This window comes from Hyaena hyaena, unplaced genomic scaffold (assembly GCF_003009895.1).
Source record: "Hyaena hyaena isolate Hyena2069 unplaced genomic scaffold, ASM300989v1 scaffold_30, whole genome shotgun sequence".
In the NCBI taxonomy this organism is placed as follows: domain Eukaryota; kingdom Metazoa; phylum Chordata; class Mammalia; order Carnivora; family Hyaenidae; genus Hyaena; species Hyaena hyaena.
Genome location: NW_024080662.1, coordinates 3,434,780 through 3,453,209, shown reverse-complemented (window position 1 = coordinate 3,453,209; position 18,430 = coordinate 3,434,780). Strand labels below are relative to the sequence as shown.

The window sequence follows — 18,430 nt, the reverse complement described above, 5'->3', positions numbered from 1 at the left end:
AAAGGAATCGTCAATAATTAAACTTTCAAAGGGTGTTTCCTGTAAATTTGCAGCTTTATACTTCTGAGATTATGAAAGCGTATGAAACTGCCCCGTTTCAGGGCACCCTGTTCTTTGAAGTCAATTTGACTTCCAAGCCCATGTGACAGTATTTGACAGTGCATTTGGGAGACTTGGGGATCTAGGATGCTTCTGTTGTGTAAAAGCTCCAAGTAGAAAAGTGCATGAGAGACAACGAACTTTATAGGAAACAACAGCACTCCACCTCTCTCGGGCTGAGCCTTCCTGACCCGGAAAGCTAGCAAGTACTCAACACTCCCATAATCCTTAGTTCAATATAATCCTCCCAACAGTTTTTGATAAGAGTCTTGCCCTCCCCATTCCATAGACGAGGAGTTCAGAGCAGAGAGGAGTAATGGCTTCCCACGGCCATTGTCAAACCCACTAACCTAAGCCCAGTCCAGCCAAGGCCTTTCTGACCCTGTGTCCCAAAGGTGACCTCCCTAGCTGGTCCGTGTGGCTTTCCCTAGCCTGGCCCATGACAGAGGCATGAGGAAGTGGGAGTTTAGCAAGATCTGGGCTTCAGTAGAATTCCCGTTTGCTTGGCTAGGGCAAGCCTGGGGAAGATGGTGTGGCCCAGCCCGCTGAGACCCCAGACTTTGCCACTCACTGTCAAGGATCCCTTAGGCCAGCTGTCCTTTGCCAGTGGCTCTCTTGTTTTCCTGCCCACCGTTGATCTCCCAGCCCTGTCACCTGTGGGTCCACCGGTGACCATCTGCTCTCTGCTTTAGCTCCTGCCTTGGCCCTTGCCCATCTGCTGCACTTCCAGGCAGGAGCCCCATGAGGCTCTGAATCTACAGGGTCCTTAGTCCTGAGGGGAGGCCCAATCCCCAAAGCACGGCAGCCTGCTCTACGGGTGTCCATGGTGATGACAAACCAGGGGTGCAACACCTGGGCTGCTTCTCTAGCACTCAGCAGGCAGGAGATAAATAGCTATGTTAGGAAGGAAGAAAGGGAGAGAGGAGGAAGGAAGGAAGGAAGGAAGGAAGGAAGGGAGGGAGGGAGGGAGGGAGGGAGGGAGGGAGGGAGGGAGGGAGGGAAGGAGAAGTGAGAGAAAGGATGGACCAGAGGAGTCTCCCCACCCCAAACCTTCCTCCTCCAAAGCCCTCTGGATCTCCACAGCTCCTCAGATCCTCCATCCCTCCATCCCTGGGTTGTCAAGGCTCATCCCAGAGTCAGCCCCAGAGCACAGGTTCAGTGCGAGGTCAGGATCATGGCTCAGACTGGAGTAAGAATTGAGGATCAGACCGGGGCAGAGGCTCAAGGTCAGCCAGAGTCAGAAAATGGTCCTCCAGCCCTTCCAGGGGGAGCCTTCATGTCCCGTGGGGAGGCAGGTACTGGCTGCTTCAGGAACCTTCCATCGCATCAGGAACTAGTGACTCTGACCATTCCATCCCCTGATCCCCATCCCCTGCTCTAGCTCTGGTGTCCAGAGTGACCAGAGCCGCTTCTGGGCAGGAAGCCAGCCCAGAAGGCCCAGGACATCCCTGAGCGCCTGTCACTATGGCAACCTGCCTGCCATACCGTCCCCCCAGCGCCACCCCCCCAGCCTGAATCCAGCAGGGTTTTTCAAATTCAGAACGTCAGACTGGGAATGGCCTCCTAGATCAGCAGATTCTAACTCCTCCCCTTGCCCCAGAAGGAGAAACTGAGGCCCGAATGGGGCAGGGGAGCTGGGACCTGTTGTTCAAGGACCTGACCCCAGCCTGTCCTCCCTCCCACCCACTCTTCACCCCTCTGCCCGGCTTGATCGGGTTAGGGGAGGGGGATCTGGACTCGGATCTGCCGGGAGGGGGGCGGGCCCTACACCCGTGGTGATGTGCGGCTGGCAGCACGGGAACCAGACACCGACGATGAATAAATGATGCCCACTCGCGGCCTGCGACCAGATCGCCACCGCGAGCGCCGGCTGGCTGGCTGGCGGGGCAGTCACCGGGCCAACCGCGCCGGCCCCCGCATCGCTGGCTCCCCCCACCTGCGGCCTCGCCCCTAGCAGCGCGGCCGCGAAGATGGCGGGTCAGCGGCGAGGCGCTGGGCCCCTCTGGGCGCTGGGCGGCGCCGCTCTGGGGGTGTGCCTCGCGGGGGTCGCCGGGCAGCTGGTGGAGGTGAGGCGGGGCGGCGCTGGAGGGGCAGGGGGAGGCTGTGGCCGGCCTGACAGAGGGCTAGGGGACGCCCTTCTGACTTGGGAGCTGCCTTTTTCCCTTCCTCCTGCCTTAGGGGACCTGGATTAATGGGGTGACACAGCCCCAGCCCTTCCAGCCTCTGGGGGAGCCTCAGCCCCCAAGCTTAGGGTCCCTGGTCTGATGGGAGGGCATAGCCCCTGATTTCAGGAACATTAGTTGGGTGGGGCAGACTCGCCCTGATCATAAGCATTCCGGGTCTGACTGGGGATACAGCCTGGCTCAGTCTGCTGGGGGACACACGGCCCTTATCTTCTTGCCTTTGGCCTATTGTGGGCAGGGGTGTGGGTGCTGCAGGGGGCAGGGGAGGCACAATCTTTGGTTTCACTGACCTCTATCTAGTTTGATAAGGGAGATCTAGTCCCTGATCTTAGGGTCTGCCAGAGGAAAGAGCTTCTGCTTCCAGAGATCCTTCAGGTTCCCCTGACTGACGGGGGAGACATAGCCTTGGGAAGGAGGTGAGGGCTTTCCAGGCGGGAGGGTGGGGGCAGGAAGAGGAGGGAGACCCTTTACAGAGCAGCCATGTGTTGAGTGGAGGGGAGCCAAGTGTGTGGAGCACTTGGCCCTGGAGGGGAGGGGCGGGTATGCCAGATCCCAGGGACTCAGGGGTCTTACTTGGTCCTGGTGGTAATGGAGGGTTGGCAAAGATCTCTGAGCAGGGGAGAGTCGTGACGGGTCCTAGTGTGGAAGGAGGAGGATAAATTGGAAGAGGGCAAACGGCTGGGAGAACCGAGTAGCCCAGCAAGAGGGAAGGAGGATGGCCGGGGTGGTTCAGGAGCTCAGCTGGGGCCAGGCAGGGCTGGGAAGGCAGGATTTGGGGCCATCTGCAGCCTCCACCCTCCCTGGCCCCTCCGTACCCCATTCCTGCTGAGCCGGGAAGTGTTGCTAAAGAGGCAGACCAGATCCAGAATTCTGGAACGCGAGGCCAGAGGGAGAAGGCCCAAGAGGCAGGGCCAGGGAGGAGTGGGGGGTAGAGCCTGTGCAGGTAGACACAGAGAAGAGAGAGCAGAGAGACAGAAAGGCAAGAGACAGCCAGGCGCCCAGGAGAGCCCTCAGGGACAGGTGCCAGAAGACAGGATGGAGAGGAAGGACAGAGCCTTATCCTGAAGTCTAAGAGGACACACCCCTGAACCTGAGGGTCCAAGGCAAATGAAGACAGAGCCCTGTACCCTGATACCAGCCTGTCCCTGCTGCAGACCAGGGGGTGTGATCAAAATGCTGGGCTGGAGTCAGATGTCAGCTCCAGTGTCCTTGTAAGGGGACCCAAGCTGGGTTGAGCCCCGCAGAGTGTACCTGGGCCCCTTATTGGCTGCCCTGAGGCCTCAGGTGCAGACACTGAGCTGGCTTGGGCACAGGAGAAGGCTGAGGGTGGGTGTCACCTCACTTCTGAGTCAAGGACTCTTCCCCTGAGCCCCCAGAAGCACATCTTCTCCCGGCTCATCAAGGAAAATTACATTTGGAGTCTATCTGCCTGAGCAAGGGCCTGGCTGAGCCCAGGGGATCCAGGGAAGCACCAGAAAGATGGGCAGGGCTGGAGTCCACGGCACCACCCACCACTGCCCCTACACGCATCAGCCTCCATCTGATGGAAGCCGGAGCTCCCAAGCTTGAGTGTTCAGACCCCCAGCAATGCCCACCACAAAGAGGTGCCCCACTCTTACCTGTTACCCTCTACCCAAGATCCCTATCAGGGAGAGATTGTAAGCTCAATTCCACCCAGAATGAGGCTGGAACAAGAAGGTGTCGGAAGTGGGCTCTCCGCTTCCCCGAGCTCAGAATCCAAGATCTCTTCTCTGGACCTCGGAGTTCTTCCAGCCATGCAGCCCAGCCAGGCCGAATGCACTAAACTTTAGGACCTTGGCCCTGACTCTACAGACATACATCTGACCACACACACGTACTCCAGCCACAAAAATGTGCCCCACCCCACACACGTGTGCCCTGAACCCCCAGATGTGCCTGACCCCACACATTTGTTGCTCAACCCCACATACATGTGTCTGATGCTGCAAATGGATACAGGCCCCTGGGATAATGCTGAGGAGGGGTAACTTCTTGTCGATTTTACCACTCCAGCTGGGTAGAGGGAGCTTCCTAGAGTGCCCTGGATCCATCCCATGTAATTTACAGATGGAGAAACTGAGGCCTAGAGGAAAGAAGTCTCCCACATCATTTTACCCTGGTTAAGAGAAAAGAGCCAAGGAATCATGTGCCAGTCTCAAGCACAGAGATCCCCTGGGTCACCTGGGACAGGTTGCTGATCCTCTCTGAGCATCCCCAACACATGACAAAGGGTGGTGGTTATTCAATGAGGAACTGTGGTAGGTGCCCAATCCATGCTCGTGGGTCAGGGGAAAGACTGGATGGATGTTTGAGCTGTGAGAGAGCCAGAAAAAGCTCAGGTCGGTCCGCATTCAGTTAATCAGGAGACAATGAATTCCACAGATGCCCCAGGGTCCTCTCTCCCTCTAAGCACTAACTGCCCCTCCCCTCCCCATCGCTCAGCAAAACTTGGTGACAGAGATAGGGTCATATCCCTCTCGGCCCCTCAGGTCAGAAACAGGTTCTGCCTAGACCCACCAGGACAGGACCATGTCCCCTTCGTCCCCCAGGGCAGGGCCTTGCTCCCCTAGACTCCCAGGGCAGGGCTGTGTCCCCTTAGTCCCCCAGGGCAGGGCTATGTCCCCTTAGTCCCCCAGGGCAGGGCTGTGTCCCCTTAGTCCCTCAGGGCAGGGCAATGTGTCCTAGACCCCCTGGGCAGGGCTGTGTCCCATTGGGAAGGTGGGAGGTGGCCTGCTGCGCTTTGCACTGGCTTGTTCCAGCCATGCTTACAGCTTTCGGCCTCTAGGTGTCGCTGCCTCATTGCAAACAAATCATTTATCTGGTCCTGTCCCGGGAGGATTCTGACTTACCCTTCCGGTCGGAAGAGGTGACTCTGGCAGGATAGGTGACTGTTGAGATCACCTGATGGGGGTCCTGGCCAGGCAGCTGAGCCACGGGCCCTGAGTCCAGTTCCACAACCCACCCCACATGGAGAGTGCTTGAGAGCAAAGTCCCCCGGGCAGCCCAGGCCTTGCCTTGTCTCTGGCCTTGGTCCTGAGACCCCATCTGCCTGTGGGGCCCAGGGCTGGAGCAGGAGAAACCAGTAGGCTGCCCGTAGGCTGCCCGAAGAGGACTTGAACCTGATTGGGATGAGCCATCCACCTTTGCCCCTATAGGCCTTGGTGTCCTCAAGCAACCCAAGTACCCTTGTACCCCAGGTCCCTGGTTCCATGGTTCTGGAGTTCTGCTTCCTTCTCTTGCTCTAAATCCAGAACTTCCCAAGGTCTAGGGCGTTGGCTGTGAATGTCTAAGACCCTTGATTTTAGGAGATTCTGGAACATTTGGGCCGAGTCCTTGCTGAAACCTGGACCTCTCTCGGCCCAGCCCCAGCCCCTGGCCTCTGCCTGGCTCACTCTTCTCTCTCCTGACCTGCAGCCCAGCACGGCCCCGCCCAAGCCCAAGCCTCCCCCGCTGACCAAGGAGACGGTGGTATTCTGGGACATGCGCCTCTGGCACGTGGTGGGCATCTTCTCGCTCTTCGTGTTGTCCATCAGTGAGTAGCTGCTCTCCGCCCTCCCCCGCCCCCACACCACAGGGGGAGCATGGCACCCCCTGTCCCACCCCACCCCCAGCACCACCCCCAGGAGCTCAGAGCAGCAATTCCGGGCAGTACAAGCAGGCCAGTCGCCCGCAGGAGGCCCACTGTGGTTTCTGGCACCTCCTGATCTACACAAAGTCCCCGTGGAGGGCTGACAGGCTGGTGGTGACCTGAGGTATTCTGCCCAACTGGGACACAGCCACACGGCAATTATGGTAATTACAGGGGACTCCACTGAACCAGGATGGGGACGTGTCATTTTTCCCTATCGCTGGCCTCCTGATGCGTTTCCTGCAGTTTGGCTGGGCTTAAAGGGCCCACACCCAGAAGCCCCGGCAAGGCCATCCTTGGCTGCAGCTCAGCCTAGAGGCTCCCCAGACGCCCGGCAGATGTGGCTCCCAGGCTGCAAACACTGCCTTGTCAAATCCCGTCCCCCCAGAATGACTCATACCCACCTCCCTAAAAGCAGGGGACCCCTTCCTCTCCAGGGACTGAGTTGCTTGATGCAGACTTGTGACAGAGATGGGCTTGGTGTGCCCCCTATGGCGCTTCCAGAGCAGGGGTCTAGAGTTGGGGAAAGAGGGCAGAGCAATGTCGGTGGAAAGCGGGGGGGAGGGTGGCGTCAGGGTGCAAAGCAGAGTCTGACAAAGGTTCCTACATGTCAAAGGTTTGGGGGAGATGCAGGCAATGATGGGACAGAAGACCCCCTGGCCCCACACAAGCTTCATGGAGGAGGGTCCTCTCCACTGCAGACCAGTGTGGGGATGAGTGCAGTTCGGCTGGGCGGGCAGCCACACAGCATTCCAGGCAGAGTGCGTGGTGTAGGCAGAGCGGGCGGGAATGGCCTCCCCACAAGGTCTCAGGTGACCCCTAGAGGGCTTTTACTGAGTGCGCCCCAGGTCGGGTGAGTTCGAGCTGGAGCCGTCCCAGGATGAGGTCCCCTGGAGGGCCGTGCCACAGCAGAGGGCCCACCCAGATGTGAGGACTCGAGGGAGACAGGGACATCTGATTTGCATCTGTTTCTCCTGGCACCAGAAAGGCCCTCCTTGTGGGAAAGCATCCACACCCCACCACCACCAATTTTTCATGGCTGGGGCGGGAGCAGGCTCTGAGCAAGAGGCTGCATTTCATTCCTAGCCAAGGCGAGAACCAGTCAGGCCTCTCTCTGGAGGCCCTACTGACAGACCGTTGTGGCTACAGCTCCAGCCCAGGTGTCCAGAGAGGAAACCACCCCCCCAACCCCCCCACCCCCGCCACACACACACACACACACACACACACTGCAGGATCACCAAGAGCATCTGCCCATAAAGAGCAGTGCAGGGTGCGTGCCCAGGGAGCAGCTCTGGGGCGCTCCATGGAGCAGGGGTGGAGGCACTGAGGGGCCTCTAAACACAGAATGGCCTCTCCAGACCCTGCTGGGCCCCAGATGGTGGAGGTGCCTAGGGCCACACAAGCAAGTTGCCATGTCAGACCCAGAGAGGGACTTGGACATGAAGCACTCAGATCAGCTCCTGTTTCTCACCCTTGGAACAGAGCAAGGGAGAGTCCCAAAGTCTCCTGAGCAGCAGGTCACCATATGTTACCCTCCATTCAGGGCCCTGGGGAGTAGGGACGGCACAGCCCCGTCTCCAGGGGAGGAAACCTCTTTCCTGCTTCCCAGTCGGCTTGGGCCTAGAAGGTGTGGCTCCTGGTGGAGCATCGCCCCCAGAACCTCATGCAGAGGGGCTGGGGTTGAGTGGGGTACCTCTGGGGGTCCTTCCGGCCTGGGGACTCACATTCCAAGCTCCTGCCTGGGCCCTGGAATTCAATCCAAAATGCATTGTTGGGTTTTTTTTTTTCCCCATCGTTGGAGAGAAGTGAGCAGGCCAGGCTGGGTGGGGCAGGCAAGGGGCGGTGTTTGGGTCCCACTCCAGCTGCTGACGGCTGAGCTCCCTTCGAAGCCGTGGCCTTGAAGAGCCTGGGACCATCCTTTGTGGAGAATCTGAGTGAGCACTGTCAGAGGACGTGTCTGGTAGGTGGCTGGAAGAGATGGCCCAAGCCGGTAGGACTGGGGCCATAGGCCTACACACAGGGGTCTGGAGAAGACTAGACCCCAGGTATCTGGATACAAAAGGCTTGCCGTCTACCCCTGGACAGCAGTGTACAGTCACACCTACTGCTGGAAGCCTCGTACAGCCCCCAGAGTTCCCGGATGCTGTTAGCTCCCCCTACCCATCCATTCAGGAGTCCAGTTCTGTCCTGAGCAGCAGAGGCTTTGAGGCCATCTCATGCATTCATTCGTTCATTCATTCATTCCTTTTTTTCATTCTGTGAATCTGGGGGAGACTTTTAGAGGGGCCACAGAGTCACACCAGTTGACTCCAAAGGGTGCTCCAGCCCCAGCTACATTGGTCTGATGCATCTTCCCTAAAATAGGCCTGGCTTGTCCGGCTTGGCTGTCCTGCCCCCAAGAGTCTGCCAGGAAGTTATGTCTTGTCATCCGATTTATAATAGGAAGCAGCCCCGTCCCCTCCCCTGAGGCTGGGGCCAAGGTGGTCAGACTGCAGGGCCTTAGAAAAATAAACTCAGTCCAGCCGGGCCCTGGCAGCCCTGCCCTGCCTTGCCCATCACTAGGCAGGCCAGCTCCGTTCCCTGGCCCAGCTCGCGTGGGCACAGCCGCCCTGAGCCGGAAAACCGCTCCTGGAATAACTGTCTGAGGTGAACGCCCCGGGGCAGGGTCTGTGCCCTCTTATGGGCTCTCACGGCCAGGAGGAGCCCAGGCTTGTCCTCAGAGGGGTTGAGGAGGACACAGCCACGTCCTCCTGTGTCTGAGGTCCTCTCAGGAGCCTGGGGGCGGAAAAACTAGGAAGCGCTAGGAGCCGAGAAAGCTGGGCGGGACCACAGCTACCTCCAGGTGGCTGTAGCGTGAATCACCGCGCAGCCTCTGCCCTGCCCTCCAGGGGCCTCAATCAAAACCAAGACCAGGGGTGCCTTGGTGTCTCAGTTGGTTAAGTGTCCGACTTCGGCTCAGGTCATGATCTCAAGGTTCATGGGTTCAAGCCCCGTGTCAGGCTCTGTGCTGACAGCTAGCTCAGAGCCTGGAGCCTATTTCAGATTCTATATCTCCCTCTCTCTCTGACCCTCCTCTGTTCATGCTCTCTCTCTCTCAGAAACAAATAAAATAAAATAAATTAAAAAAAAACACCCGAGACCAATGACATGACTTAGGGTCCAGGGCAGAATGAAAGTATGAGACCCCTCATTCACAAATTGCTGAGAACACGGACGGCAGAGCATTAAGCCAAGCACGAGGCCCTTCTAAGAGTGGGCCCCTGTGTGAAGACCAGAAGCAGCCCCACTTGAAAGATGCCTCAGAAATTGCAGAGCACACAGGGTTTTGTCCGAACACCTGCCAGAGTCTCTGGGTGAGACACATTCAGGTAGATGAAGGCAGGTCCGAAATGTGGGTACCATTCCTGGGGTGTCTGGGCTGCAGCCTCGGCCAAGCCTGCTCTGTCGTCCTTACAGTTATCACTCTGTGCTGTGTCTTCAACTGCCGCGTGCCGCGGACCCGGAAGGAGATTGAGGCCCGGTACCTGCAGCGAAAGGCAGCCAAGATGTACACGGACAAACTGGAGACTGTGCCGCCCCTCAACGAGCTCACAGAAATCCCTGGAGGTGAGCAGGCTGGGGAGGGGGCCCCTGCAGAGCCAGCCGGACCCTCAGCTCTGCCACCAAGAGTGGCCCTGCTCCTCGGCTCTGCCCCAACCCTGTCCCTGGAGCCCAGAGCACAGAAATGGGCCTGAGTGAGGCAGGTAACGCCCAGAGCTCTTCTGCAGGAAGGAGAGGTTTGGAAGGAAGGAGGAAGTGAAGGGCAGGATGTGGGACGCTCTGGGGGGGGGCCCTTAGGACCCTGCCTCACTCCCACCACCTGCCTTTTCTCTACCCCACAGAGGATAAGAAGAAGAAGAAGAAGGATAGTGTGGACACGGTGGCCATCAAGGTAGAGGAGGATGAGAAGAATGAGGCCAAGAAGAAGAAAGCAGAAAAATGAGGAGGGCTTCCTGGAGGTGGCAGCTGGGGCTGGTTAGCCCTGGGGCTCGAGTCGTGGCTGGCGTCCAGGCATCTTGGACCCCAAGTGCACACATGGACCGCAGCGATTACAGAACACCCTCTTCTCAGCTCCGACGGGGTGGCAGAGGCCCCATCTTTGTGGCCTATCAGGCAGAGGTAGGACTACCTTAGGTGTCCTGCCTCCCAGCATGGACTCAGCTGCTGTCACCTTACCCATGTGGCCAAGGTGCCACCGTGTCCCTACAGATCCAGATCACACCTACCCGGACATGCCTCTATCCCTTCCGCCAGGAACAGCAGCAGTGGCTCACCAGGGGATGGCTGAACTGGATGGGCTGGAGTGTGAGGCCATGCCCAGGCTGGCCACAAGGAGGCAGAGGGTCCCTGGGGGAAGCTTCGGCTCTGACTTGCCAGACAGCAGCCCTGGTGGCCCGGGAACTGCTGTAGGCCCCGCAGGGTTTCTGGCCAGGGTGGTAAACAGACCACCAGAGGCAGGGAACTCCAGCCCAGCAGATACCCTGTGCGGGGAGTGGGGCTGCTGGGGGCCCGAGCACGAGGCCGGGGGTTGCTCAGGACTGGGGGCTGCAGAAGGTTGAGGCCAGCAGGCCAAAGGGAGAGGGGAAGGAAGAAAGCTGGTACTTGGGGCCCATCTTGGGGATCCAGGGAGTCCTGGAGAAGCCCAGGGGAGGCTTGGGCCCTGCTGACATCCTTTCTCTGTGGTGGGGGTGTCAGGGCCCTCGGGGATCACCACAGAGGGCAGTTAGGGGCCAGTTGCCACGCCTGTGGAACAGAACAGCACACAGCTTCCTCCTCTACCATCTCAGCTCTAGTGCCTCGAAGAATCGCTGCTGCCCAGAAGGGGGGCGGGCAACACCCCTTGGAGACTGAATCTTTGGGGAGGGGACACTCAGAGGGGCTTCCACATGGCAGCGAACCTCCGCCGAGGCACTCAGGTCTGGGCCTGGGAGCTAAGGAGACACCAGAGGCTCCTGAGCTGGGGGAGCTGCTGGAAACGGCCTCACTGCCTGCCTCAGCCGCCTGCAGAGACTTGTCAATAAAGCTGAGTGCCTTCTGGTACCCGAGTGACCTGAGATGGCCCCCTGGGATGTCCTGTCCCCAGAGCATTTATGTGGGGGGTGACGCAGCAGTGAAGCTGAAGCTCTCTCCCCCGACTGTTCTCCGAGCTTCAGGTAGGGTGAGCTGGAGGGAGCGGCGCCCCAGAGAGGTGGAGGGGCGGCTACAGCCAGCTGGGCATCAAGACCAGGTTGGAAGCCACCCACTCTCCACTCCCCTCCCCTCCACTTTGTGGCTTTCTATAGGCCTTCCGTGGCCTGAGCCTCATGCTGGGGACACGGAGGAGGCAGATCTGGACTCTGACCTGGAGCTGGATCGCTTGCTATTCTACAAGGAGAGGGATCCGGGCAGATGGGTCCTGGAGCAGCGAGGGGCAGAGAAAGTGCGGGGGATCTGCTGTGGGCGCTGAATGCTCCCTCCGCCAGGCAGGCACCCTGACTGTGCCCTCAGGGCCCAGCCCGACGGGCTTCTCATACAGGAGGTTCAGCTTGTGGCAAAGGTCACTGTACCCACACAGGCCAGGGCCCTCTTGTGGAACCCAGCAACAGAAGCCCAGAGGGGCAGGGGCCACTTGAAGTGAAACAGAGAAACAGCTGGTAAAGCCTGGGGAAGTCCAGGCCTGGGCTCGCCTGCCCTGCTGGCTGCTCGCCGGCCTCTGACCTGGGGGCCCCCACTCGTCTTCCATGAACACTCATGACTGCTGGCGGTTAATGCTGACCCCAGTGGGCACCCGCCCCAGACTCCAGGCAGAGGGGCAGGGCTGGACAATCAAAGTTCAGTACAGTGCTCCGGGGCAATGACACGGTGTGTTGCAGCCTCCACAGTCAAGGAAAGTATCACAGGAAAGAACACACAGGCCTCCCAGGCCCAGACAGAATGGCACCTTTACCCCAGCCTCATTCTGTGTCCTGGCAGCCTAGCTTCAACCCGGACAGAACATTCTAGACCATCCATCACCCCAATATCGTCCCTATAGACTCCCACCTTCTGTGAAAGCCACCCAAAACCTACAGATGGAGGCAGACCCCGGGGCTCTGCGCTGTTCAGTAGAGATGGTCTGGGGTCCCCCGTCGCACCCCATCTGGCTTGCTCACCTCCCACTCAAGCAGGCCCAGGAAGGAGGAGGCTTGGGGAAGAGAAGTGTTTAATTGAGCACCTCATCCGTGCCCTGCTCTGCGGGGCTGGGAGAGCTACACCTGCAGGGTTCTGGGCTCAGAGGGGGAGGACGGCAACCCTGGGGGTGGCACAAGGGTGTCAGCGGGCGGCGAGGAGGCTGAGGGGCAGCGCTAGCACCAGGAGCAGGGCCCTGGACGGGGCTGGCACGGCCTGCCCGTTCATGCGTTCCCAGATCCACTGCTGGTAGGAGGCGACCTGCAGGTAGATGGGCGGGGCCTTGCTCTTCGTGCAGCCTGGGCCCCAGCTCACCAGTCCCACCAGGTACCACGTGGTGTCCACGGCACAGACCAGGGGCTCACCGCTCATCTCCTGCGGGGAGGGGTGGTGGAACAAGAAGGGTCAGGGGGGCTAGGTGTGGCTGGAGGGAGACCCAGCCCAGCTCAAGGACCAAGCAAGGCGCCCTCACAAGCACATCTCTCCCACAGCGTCCCCCCCCCCGCCCCGCCCAGGAGGTACCCTTGAGGTCCAGGCCCAGAAGACCCTCCCTCAGAGGGGTTCATCTCCCCTCTCTCATGCCAGGTTCCCACACCCCACCTTCCCCCTTCTCTCACCTCTCTCTCCATGCTCCTCCCTCCCCTTCCATCCCTGCTGCCCTGCACCCCAGCACTACTCCTGGCCGTGCTCCCGTGGAGGTGAGGGAGCACAGGAGAGGAGCACTCACATAGCAGAACTGTTCCCTTTCGAAGTCCTTGGTGCAGACCATCTGGGAGTCCACGATCTGAACCAAAGAGGGGACTTTGGAAAACTTGTGGTAGAACTGGTTGCACTCTTCACTGTTCAGGATGGTCACTTCCTTCTCCTGAATGGTCCGGAACTGGGGCCATACGCCTGTGGGGCAGGCCCCCCCCCACCCCCCAGCAGCTCAGGCTCGGCGCTCTCACTGCCGCAAGCCTGGCGGTCTCCTCCCTGCTCCGAGCCCCTCCTCCAGCCTCTCACACACCTCTCCATGGAGATCTGGGAGCGGACTGCCCTCAGTCTGGCCTTGCTGGGCCTGCTCTCACCACTACAGAGTCCAGTCCACGGGGTCTGTTCCTGCCTCGGCAGCTTGCCTTCTGACCTTCCTTCTGTTCCCAAGGCCTGCCCGGCCCCGCTCAGGTCCAAATCCCTCCTTTGCTCAAGCCCTCCCCAAAGGCCTCTTCTGAACTCGCTAGCCCGGCCCCCACTCTGTGGGCCCCAGGCACTGTGTGCTCCCCTCCTTCCTCCTCTTCCCTCCTCCCTCTCACCAGTGTGTCTCAGTCTCTAGCTGGAGCCCCTGGGGGACAGACTTCCAAGGATCCCCAGCCGTTCCCCAGACAGGCCATGGCAGGAAAGACAAACAGCCACCCCCACTCTCAGGCTGGAGTTGCTGCAGGCTCTTTTTAAGCCTGGTGAAGCCACAGGGAAGGGCACCTCTCTTGTGAAAAAGAGGGGCTCCCTGAATGGACTGGACACTCTTAAGACTCATAAGGAAATGCCCCCTGGGTGGGCCCGAGACGACACTCCACTCTTTGGGCCTTGCTCCATCCCTGGGGTGACAAAGGGATTGAGGCCCACTGCGGGCAGGAGGCAGCCACACGTGGATTCTGAGTGACTCCCAACCTCTGGGTGCAGACTGCCCTTTGCCAGCCATGTGAAGTCGTCGGGGGTACTTTTTAGAGTCACAGAACCCTGTTCCCCCCCACTTCAAGACGTCCCGATGTCCTGCGATTGCGTGCAGTCGGCACGATATTACTCTGTGTGTCCTCTGCCGTCCAGGAAGTCCTGGTGACATGCCTCGGCCTGGGGCGGAGGGCTCATGGGCACTCTGGGGCCTCTAAGGCCTGAATGGCCACGGTGCACTCACTGCCAAGACCCCCAAGGGGAAGGAGATGCGAGCCAGACAAGATGTGTCAGACCCCAGCCCGTACCCAGGTCCTCTCCCACATGCTCCCCCCACCCCCAGCCTGGGGAGGCTCTGACTCACCATCAACCCTGGGGAGGCCCCAGCCTGTGACAGTGCAGACGGAGTGGTCCTTCACCTCGAAGTCCAAGCCAGGCAGGCAGATGGGCCAGACGTACTTGCTGTACTTGAGCGGCCACGCAAGCTTCAAGAGAGCGATGTTGTTGGCCTGGCCCACCCAGGACCAGTACCGATGAGACTGGTACCGCCTATTCACGATGACCCAGAGCGCTGGGACGTCGGTGGTAGTCTGAGACGTCTGGTCAATCCTCGGGCTCCCCACCCGCACTGAGTAGATAAACTCATTCCTAGGGGAACCATGAGAGGAGTCTGTCACCAGCTCCAGGCACCCCACCCCAGCCTCCACCCCACTGATGACCTCTGAGCCAATCCAGGCAGGCCACCCATCTCCTTCAAGCCCCCTGAGCCTTTCTCTCACAACAGACGTGGACAGGGCCCTGCGCACACACTAGGTGGTCCAACTTTCACAACAACCTTTGGCTTTATGGAGAGGAAAACCGGGGCTCAGAGAAGCCCAGCAAACAGCTCAAGGCTACACAGCTAGGAAGCGGCAGAACTGGGACGTGGACCCAGTTTTCTCTAGTTCCAAACTCTGGACTCTGTCTGGTGACAGAGAAGCGACAGAGCCTCAGCAAAGTCAATCAAGTCAATCAGCCATGGCCTTGGCCTCCAGCCTCCTTTCCCGGCATGCCCCTGAAGTCTCCATGTCGGCCCTTAAGCGTGGAGCACGCTTTTCCGCAGTCAGCCCTCGAAGCCGGCCCAGAAGTTGCAGTCAGGCCGCTGCCCTGCCCCCCTGGAACACGGGCATGCTCCCTCTCTTGTCCCCACACCGCCCAGACTCCCCTGCCTTCTCATCTGTGCTCCCTGGCGACCCAAGAGGAGTGATGTGGCCCCTCCTTGCGCCCAGCACCCAGGCTGGGGCCTGGTTCCAGAGGAATGTCAAAGGCTTTGAGTCGAAAGGAGGAAGGAATGAGTAAGTAAAGCAAACGGTGTGGAATGGAAGAATTAGGAGTTCCTTTCTGTGGATAGGAGGAAGGAGGCCTGGTCAACGGCTTCCAAGCCCCCACGTCCTATCTGTGGCACGATAGCTCAGGACTGGGGACCCGTGAGAGGAGCCAGAGCACCCAGTCCCCCAGAAGGAATCTGCACGACCCAGCCTCCCCCTGCTTAGAGCTGAAGTGGGGCTGAGGCTGGGCCCGTGGGGTTCTACAGAGGCCACTGCTGCTGCTGAGGGACCAGCTGGCAGGAATGACTGGGCCCCAGTGGCCCCAGATGCCTTTCTACCCACCCACCCGGGTCCCAACTCACTGGTTCAGGCAGTGGGCCACGGTCAGCACCCACTGGGAGGCAATGAGGGTGCCTGCGCAGACATGTGTGCCGTTGGCCCGCACACTGACCATCCACGGCCACCGTCGGGCCATGGCCTCTGGGTCCCTTAGGGTGGGGTCTTCCTCGAAGGAGGTGCCACAGGCTGAGGAGGAAAGTGAGAGTTTGATACAGGATGGGACCTTCCAGTCCCTTCGCAAGGCGCTTTCCCTCCCCTCCCCTCAGCCCAATCCCCTGCTCATGCATGATTCTCTTTTCCCGCTGGTCACTCTGTTATGATGCTGTCCACATGAGGACTGAGGTCTGAAGTCTCGAAAAGGCCTCAGCGCTCCCCAGGTACCCCTCTCTCCAGTCCCAGGCCCCAGAGCATTCCCAGCCACCAGCCTAGTGCAGCACTGGCCCCTCTGTCCTGGCCGAGAAGCCCCGGAGCTCTGGCCAGAACCTTCACAAACTCATCCATGTTTCCATCTGGCTCCCCCTACTTCCACCAAGGCAGACCCCTCTCTCTCCCTCCTCTGGGAATCCCCCCTCCATGATTCAGTGAAAACAAACAAACAAAAAAAACAGACGTCCTAAGAGAAAAAGGGGCCACGTGCATGAACAGACACATCCCAAGGACACAACCCTGGCAGCAAGTCAACACCGAAGCTGTCCAGCCCCATGAGTCCTCTGGGGATTGCAGACTTGAAATCACAATGAGGTTCCGGCCACACCACCGGTCAGGCAAACCCCAGGATCGCTGCTGGAGCGAGTGGCAGAGCAGTCGGCCACTTTGGAGAAGTTTTCAAACTGAAGATGTGCTACCCAACCTCACGGCAGGCCACCCCCAGGGCTCTCCCAGGGGGATTCGCGGATTGTGAGAGGAGCATGCATAGGCCAGGACCAGCGTCTGCCACAGCTAATAGGTCCTGTGAGAGAGTTTCTGTGGCAGCTAACTTGTGTGCACGGAGTTCCAGGATAAGGAGTAATTCCGTGGGTCTTAGTTCAACGAGCGGGAAAGCCACTGCTGGAAAGAATGCCGCGTGTGGCTCCCCGAAATCTGTCCTGGAGATCCCCTAAGTCCTTGGCTGGGAGCCTGGGTCCGTTCAAGGACGCGGGGACAGGGAGCCCGCCCCAGGCTCCGCCCACTTTCCCGGGCCTCCTGCCTCACCAGGATGGGGGCCTGGCCCACAGCAGATGCTCAATGAACCCTCAGAAAAGGATGGTCTCTTCCCCCTCTCCCTGCCCCTTCCTCCTCCGTGCCCGCCATCCCCAGGGGTCAGAGGTCCTCAAGACTCCTCCCGCACCCTCCTCCCCCGTGGAGTCCACGGTACTCACTGGGAACTAAGCTGATGCTGTCTTTAGAAACAGGGCTCTTCCGGAGGGTCGAGGGCTGCGACAGGGCGGTGGGGGCCTGGCGGGGAAGGCGAGGCCCGCCTGAGGGACAGGTAGCAGTGGGGGCACAGGGGACGCCCGCGTCGGCGGGAGCAGGCTCGGAGGGTGTCCCTGGCGCTTGGCCCGCGGGGCAGCCTGCGGAGGGACGCAGAGGGGTCAGAGGAGGCCCGGCGAGGACCCGGGGGAGGGGGCGGGACGCGGCTCACCAGCGGGCCTCGGCGGCAGCAGCAGCAGCAGCAGCACGACGGCAGACATCCTGAGGCCCTGGGGGCCCTGCGTCCCGCACTGGGGCTCCATCCCGGGGCAGCAGCGACTGCACGTGCAGCTCCTCTCGCGACAGCGCCCCCGTCGGGCTCCCGCGCAGGCGTCCGCTGTGCGGGGAATGCGGGCGCCCCCCAGTGGCCGCCCGCGGTGGCGTTCTCCGTGTCTGCTCGCGGCCGCCTCCTACTGACTGGCCTCCCTTCCACCGCACTGGTGTCAGGGCGCCCGGGTGCTGTCGGCTGCTCACTCAGGGAGCCAGACACTTTCTGGAGTCCCTCAGGCTACCCCGCAGCCAGTTCCCGCACCTCCCTCCTCCCTCCTGCAGCCCACTGCCCTGGGCTGGGGTCTTGCTTTCGTCCTGCCCCTGGTGAGATGAGACCCGATGCCTGGGGCGGGCCTCCAGGGTTATCAAGCTTCCCACCTTCCCCCTGGCCTGCTAACTACAGTAGGGCTTTGCCCCCCGGGCCACTGAAATTGAGCCGATGGAAAGGTCTTCAAGAATGATTTTTTGAAGATTGCAACTTTTAAGCAGCACCCCCACCCACACTCCCCTCCATTCTGCAAATGCTCTTCTCCTATAGCTCTATCTGCTTCAGAAAGACAGCACCAGAGGTAGGTGAGGCATCTACTCAGAGAAAGAGCGATGGCAACCACACACCCTTCTGGGAGCAGAAGGCCACTTGAAGGTGTGTTGGAATTTGGGGAGCATTTTGATGACTCAGTGACAGAGACAGATAACACAATTCAAAAGTATCGTGATGAAATCCTATTAGGGGTTAAAACTGTTGGGAAATTCTAGGTGAAAGTGACAGCAAGTCAGGACATTCTAACTTTTGCCAGGACCTGCTGCCTTGGGTGACACTCAGGTTGCCCATTCAGTGCTCCAATCCAATCTCTGTGAAGACAGCAAATCACACCCGCTACACTTTTGGTGCCTGAAGGGCAGGGGCTCTGAAGCTGAGGCCCACTGGGTCAGAGCCGACCCCACGCTACCTCCGCTAGGAGGCAGGGCGCTGGCTCCCCTGGGTGTGATGGAGGTCATGCTTGGGAGCTCAGGGCGCAGTCACCTCACACGATTCATCCCAGCAAGCACTCTGCTTCCCCCGACCTTCCCCCTCTCCCCCCATCACCATCCACCTCTGCCAGGGAGGGAGAGGGCACCGGTCGGGCTCTGTAGACCCTTAGGGGCATCTGAAGGGTCGGGAGAGGCTCACAGTTCTGGAACAAAGTCCCTAAATGCAGGTCTGGTCATTGTGAGTTTCTTGGGAAGAAGCCAAATTCTTTTAGGAAGGCCTGAGGGAAACTGCTCAGGGGAAGGCCATGGGGCCCAGGGGTTGCTGGGGT

General features: G+C 59.8%; 2 protein-coding genes across 2 annotated transcripts; one reads left to right on the top strand and one right to left on the bottom strand.

Moving 5' to 3' along the window:
- The first annotated feature begins 2,069 nt into the window (after positions 1–2,069).
- Positions 2,070–10,999, top strand: TMIE (transmembrane inner ear). Its single transcript, XM_039228300.1, has 4 exons — positions 2,070–2,165; positions 5,718–5,835; positions 9,391–9,540; positions 9,816–10,999. The coding sequence occupies exons 1-4, from the start codon at positions 2,070–2,072 to the stop codon at positions 9,914–9,916; spliced, it is 465 nt and encodes a 154-aa protein (XP_039084231.1). The 3' UTR covers positions 9,917–10,999.
- Positions 11,000–12,137: 1,138 nt separating this feature from the next.
- Positions 12,138–17,121, bottom strand: PRSS50 (serine protease 50). The gene is made up of 6 exons (XM_039228278.1): positions 17,032–17,121; positions 16,769–16,960; positions 15,434–15,596; positions 14,129–14,412; positions 12,848–13,014; positions 12,138–12,495 (listed from the first exon to the last, which is right to left on the bottom strand). Exons 1-6 carry the CDS (start codon positions 17,078–17,080, stop codon positions 12,265–12,267), a joined length of 1,086 nt encoding a protein of 361 aa, XP_039084209.1. The 5' UTR covers positions 17,081–17,121; the 3' UTR covers positions 12,138–12,264.
- Positions 17,122–18,430: the final 1,309 nt, after the last annotated feature.

Coding starts and splice junctions, on each gene's coding strand:
- PRSS50 (XM_039228278.1), bottom strand. CDS start 17,080: ATGTCTGCCGTCGTGCTGCTGCTGCTGCTGCTGCCGCCGAGGCCCGCT. Junction 16,961..17,031: donor GCTGCCGCCGAGGCCCGCTG/GTGAGCCGCGTC, acceptor GTCCCTCCGCAG/GCTGCCCCGCGGGCCAAGCG. Junction 13,015..14,128: donor GGGCCTCCCCAGGGTTGATG/GTGAGTCAGAGC, acceptor CCTGCCCCACAG/GCGTATGGCCCCAGTTCCGG.
- TMIE (XM_039228300.1), top strand. CDS start 2,070: ATGGCGGGTCAGCGGCGAGGCGCTGGGCCCCTCTGGGCGCTGGGCGGC. Junction 5,836..9,390: donor GCTCTTCGTGTTGTCCATCA/GTGAGTAGCTGC, acceptor TCGTCCTTACAG/TTATCACTCTGTGCTGTGTC. Junction 9,541..9,815: donor GCTCACAGAAATCCCTGGAG/GTGAGCAGGCTG, acceptor TCTACCCCACAG/AGGATAAGAAGAAGAAGAAG.